A 4,779-nucleotide genomic window follows, 5' to 3' on the forward strand; every position below is an offset into this window, starting at 1 on the left:
AGCTATGGGCTAAGAATGCATTTTTTCCTGTCTATTTGTTCTCAATATGATATCAAGAGCGCACGTTTTGAAATATAGAGCCTTTGAGTAGTTCTTTTGCTTTGGTGCAATTCACCGAAGTCTTGGTAGAACTTTGCGAGAGGCTGGTTGCATTCTTGAGAACGAAAGGTCACGGTTGAATCAACTTTCCCCTCTGGGCCTGAAGAGCTATGTTTGAATTGCTCGAGTGTTGCTTGGTGACGTGCGACTGATTCTTCGAAACCTGATCCGCCAACAATTCCCTCTTCTGTGAATGTTGACCCAGAAGTGCCATAACATTACCGCAAAAATGAAACAAATAAAAAGGGGTTTTGGAATTTATCTGGAGATCATTTAATATTCGAAGGGCAGGGTTGATTACAAATTGCTGGGTGTCAGTGTCAAAGAAGTTCTTTGCTGCTTTCCTGATGTGAAATATAACTAGGAATTGCAATGGCCAATAATTACCCGAGTCAAAAGTGTTTGTTTGAAGCTTTTTGCAATTTTTTGGTTTCTTTTCCTTTGCATCCAAGAGGTGGAATAACAATCAGTTGCTCGTCTGCCGCGGAATTGCATTCTTTGCGTGCTTTGTTATAGTAGTAAGTCGAGGTAGATGGGTCGTTTAAGAACTGATAATAGACAGCAATGACTTGGTAAACAACGAGCTTCAGAATTTTCTGCTCTCCACTTTCATGCATTAAAGAAAGAGCCTCTAGCAGGCACTGTATCCCGCTCTTAACTTTGCCAATAACAAGCTGACAGATGCCAAAGTAACACAAGTATTTACTCCTTTCATCATCAGAACCTGAACAAGATGTCGACTCCATTTCATATGCCTTCTTGAGAAGTTGCATTGCATTTCCTTCTGCTCCCCAAGTAATTTCAGCAAAAGCTTTAGAAACTAGTAAATGCCTCTGGTAATGTATATTTCCCAGAGCACTGGCTGACTTTAAGGCCGAATCGTAGATATTATCAAAATTGTAAAGATTCTGTGGAACACCAAAACAGCGAGTCCAGAAACATTTCTGCTTTTATCAAAACTTTGAAACATTCTCGGCTATCCTGGGATCTGTGCAACCGTCTACTAGGCTTTCTATAAAAAGCTGTTTTTCCTCATAGAATGCAACGAATGCATCCATGGAATGACCATCTAGAAACTCATCGTTCAATTTGTCGAAACGAGAAATGAAATACGCATGGAAACGGCACTTTGCAATTGCTACTATTTCTTCCATACGCTGTTCGCCTGCTTCTTTAGCAAATGACTGAAGGAGCTTATGCATTGCAAATTTTCCAGAGTGGGAGTTTGAATCGAGAAGAGATTTTCTTCGGAGTCGCTGCAACATTTTCTTGGTCTCAATCACTCCCGTAACATTCAATACAGCTGAGGCGAGATCCGTGGTAAAACATCCCGGAAGAACAGACAAAGACACAAATGCTTCTTTTTCTGCGGGAGAAAGTCGGAGGAAAGACTTTTCATACAGCAACTTTATTCGTTGATTAGCTGGATAATCTGGATTGTCTAAGATATCGACGATACTTTCTGTTGCGGACTCAGTGATTTCGTTCAAACACTGACTTGTTTGAACATCATCTTCACAAACTAGAGAGCACATTAACATCATTGCAAGAGGCACACACCCACATATTTGGCAATTCTTGCGCAGTCATCGGGACTAGCATTTGGCACCAATTCATGAACTATAGCATGAGATGAGGTATCATCCAGTGGCCTTATTCTTATTGATTTGTGACCTTGGAAATTCAAGTTCATAAACTCAAATGATTCTCGTGTGGTCACCACCAGAGTTATCTTCTCATTTTGCATGAGAATTTCTTCAAATAGTTGCAGGACGTCTTCTTTTACTTTTGGAATTCCACTCTCTAGTAGATCATCTACATTATCAAGAATAAATACGAGGGAATCTGAAATGTTGCCGAGGGTCTCGATTAACTCATCTTCTAACGACAGAGGCTGAGGTACTGATCTCTGACTCGTGGTGGGTTGTCTTGCGAGGCTGAAAAGCTTTGATGTCAGATCTGCCTTTGTCTGGAGTCCTCGTGACGAAAGAAAACAAACAGGAAAGCCTTGAGACTGCAGTTGGTGCCCCACTGCTATTGCCACCGATGTTTTTCCGAATCCGGGTGAGCCCCAGATCGTCACGATTCGGGTATGTTCGGAACTCACGAGATCCACGATCTCTTTGCATTCACTCTGTCGGCCAGTGAAGTTTGGAACCATTGAAGGAAGACGAGATCTTGGCACTGTTGGCTTGATGTCTTTGTAATGCAAAGTAAAATACAAAGTAGACATTGCTTACTTGTTATTATTTTTTGGATATCCTTTGTCTCGTTGAGACTTTGTAAACTGTAGAGAAGGTTTTTAAGAAGTAAGAACAAATATCATCTTTAACTTTGTGAACATAACTGAAATTATAATTCAACAGACATATTTCCCGTTTCCTTTCCATTGCATTGTAGAGATAGCAAAATGTATTTGCAGTCATTTAAACCAAGACAGACCCTATGCAGTATTGGCCACGTTCCTGAGATGACGTCAGTGCAGAAACTCCTCTTCACGGCATAAATTAAAGAAAATTTGTTTTGTGACGTCATCTCAGAAATTGGCCTAAGGCTTTGATTTGCTTAGCTGTAGAACAAATTTAATAACTAAACCCAAAGAAATGAAGATATTAGTCTTAATAAATCAACACATGATACACTGATACACTGATAGATGCAGGCCTACATGACGTCTATTCGGAGATAGATAGATGCAGATTTCGCAAGAGAATGTGAAAATGACGGACCGGCGCCGCTTCACAAATGTTACAAAGTTTTGGAATCTTTCACTTGTATCAATCAACGTGTTGAATTATAATACAGTTATAGCGCGCGCGCAAGCTTGCGTGATATCGCCTAATTTTAGCCGACTCGGCCTTCGGCCTCGTCGGTCTCAGTATTAGGCGATATCGCGCTCGCTTTCGCGATATAACCGTTAAATAGCCCGCACTTCAATGTAATATCTACATTTCTTTCATTGAATCCTTTCACGGAAACACATGAGCCCAACAAATTTACCTGCTTCCAGCTGTGTGGCTTGGCATAGTTCAGTTGGTAGAGAATTGCACCGTTGGAACCACCTGAATTTTGACACAATTGCTTAAATTGTCTAGAAAAGTGCGAGGATCGTTTCTCTCTTGGTTTCAACTACTGTACCGCTCGGAAATGTTTAAATTACAACGCTTAGAAAAGAAAGTGTCCTTGTGAACGAAGGAAAGGATTTAAAAACTCCCACTTGAAAACCTGTATGTTGACTTCACTTTTCGATCCAATCACTTTCCAAACAGTCACGCAGTCTTACAAATGTTACAGTTGTGACACTTTCAAAAACTTAAGAATGCCTTTTGTAGTGGAAAAGAAACCTACAAGAACCGCGCGGCAAGTGCACAAGCAGTTTCGAGCGGTAATGTAACAGTCTCGTTTATTTTTATGTGACTTGTGTCTTTTTTTTTTTAACGACGCAGAGATATGGTTTTATTGATACACGGAAGATCTGTCTGTCTTGTTGTCATCTTTTCATTGACAAACAGTAAGTTGTTTATTACGCCTATTGCTATATCCTGCTTTTTAAAAGAGGCTTGAAAACAGTTAAGTCCTTCTTTTTACCTGTATTTTCTGTTTCTGTATTTCGTTCCTCTTCTTCTTTTTTAGCTCATGGATCTCCTTTCCTAACGCACTTATATCTTCCTGTTGCATCCTCAAGCCCTCCTCAGCTGAATTCATATGCTCCGCAACCCTTTGCTCTAGCATAGCGACCTCTTCTTTGCTGGCAGTGAGGCTTTCCACTTTCTGTTCTATGGCTGCTAAGGACTCCTCAATCTTTTCCATATCTGCATTTCTGCTCTCTAAACATTTTATGTGTGCTTGCTTCTCTTCCCTTACCTGTTGTTCCAACTTACGGACTTCTGCTATTGGAAAGTCAGATGCAGTCAAACTTCCAAAGGCATCAATCGATGCAGTTGAAATTCCCAGAGCTTGAAAGTCTGCTACGAGCCTCCGTGAAGCGACTAGGAGTATGTTACCTCCCCCCCTGGATGGGATGCTAATCCATCGACATGGTTAACCCCCCGGCATTTTCGCCGGTACCCATTTATACACATGGATGCCCAATAACACAACACAATGTCCCCGACCAGGACCCGAACACTGAGTACTCGCCTATCCGTATTCTATCGCAATAACCATGATGCCACCGCGCCTCCCCTTGTTTGCGTAACTTGAGTCGTCCCATTACTTGCATATGACATGTCGCGATCTGACGTAGCAACGCGAGAACGTGGGCCCTTATCCCGCGATTGTTTGCAGTACAACGCGCTCTTGGGGTCCGCATTTTTTTTTGGTCTCGTCCCATAAATGCTAGATTTTATCTCTAAAAAACACTTTAGTGTTTCATTGAATTTCCCTCATACTTATTTTGATGAATGAAAAAGGATTCGCTGGAATATCGAAAAGCCTGAAACACTGGGTCTTCTGATTAAAACATGGCAACCTTTCTTCAAATTTCTCCAAACCAGAGTTCCGTTCAAAATAGTTCTTACATGTTGTTACTAAAATGAGATCTTTTTTGGGTAGGTCTACTCTATATCGACCATTATTCTATGTTGTACGCTGTATACCCTGTTGTATTGTAGATCTTTGCCACGTATCGAGCGTGTGTTATTACATTAGTTAGATTCTAAATTCTAAACTTGAAAACCG

At 41.0% G+C, this 4,779-nt stretch overlaps 1 protein-coding gene across 1 annotated transcript; it reads right to left on the minus strand.

Annotated features, from left to right (window-relative positions):
* Positions 1-491: 491 nt before the first annotated feature.
* Positions 492-2,332, minus strand: LOC137984525 (uncharacterized). Its single transcript, XM_068831689.1, has 3 exons — positions 1,660-2,332; positions 1,068-1,621; positions 492-1,007 (listed from the first exon to the last, which is right to left on the minus strand). The coding sequence occupies exons 1-3, from the start codon at positions 2,330-2,332 to the stop codon at positions 492-494; spliced, it is 1,743 nt and encodes a 580-aa protein (XP_068687790.1).
* Between the last annotated feature and the right edge of the window lie 2,447 nt (positions 2,333-4,779).

Source organism: Montipora foliosa, chromosome 14 (genome assembly GCF_036669935.1).
Source record: "Montipora foliosa isolate CH-2021 chromosome 14, ASM3666993v2, whole genome shotgun sequence".
Taxonomy (NCBI): Eukaryota; Metazoa; Cnidaria; class Anthozoa; order Scleractinia; family Acroporidae; genus Montipora; species Montipora foliosa.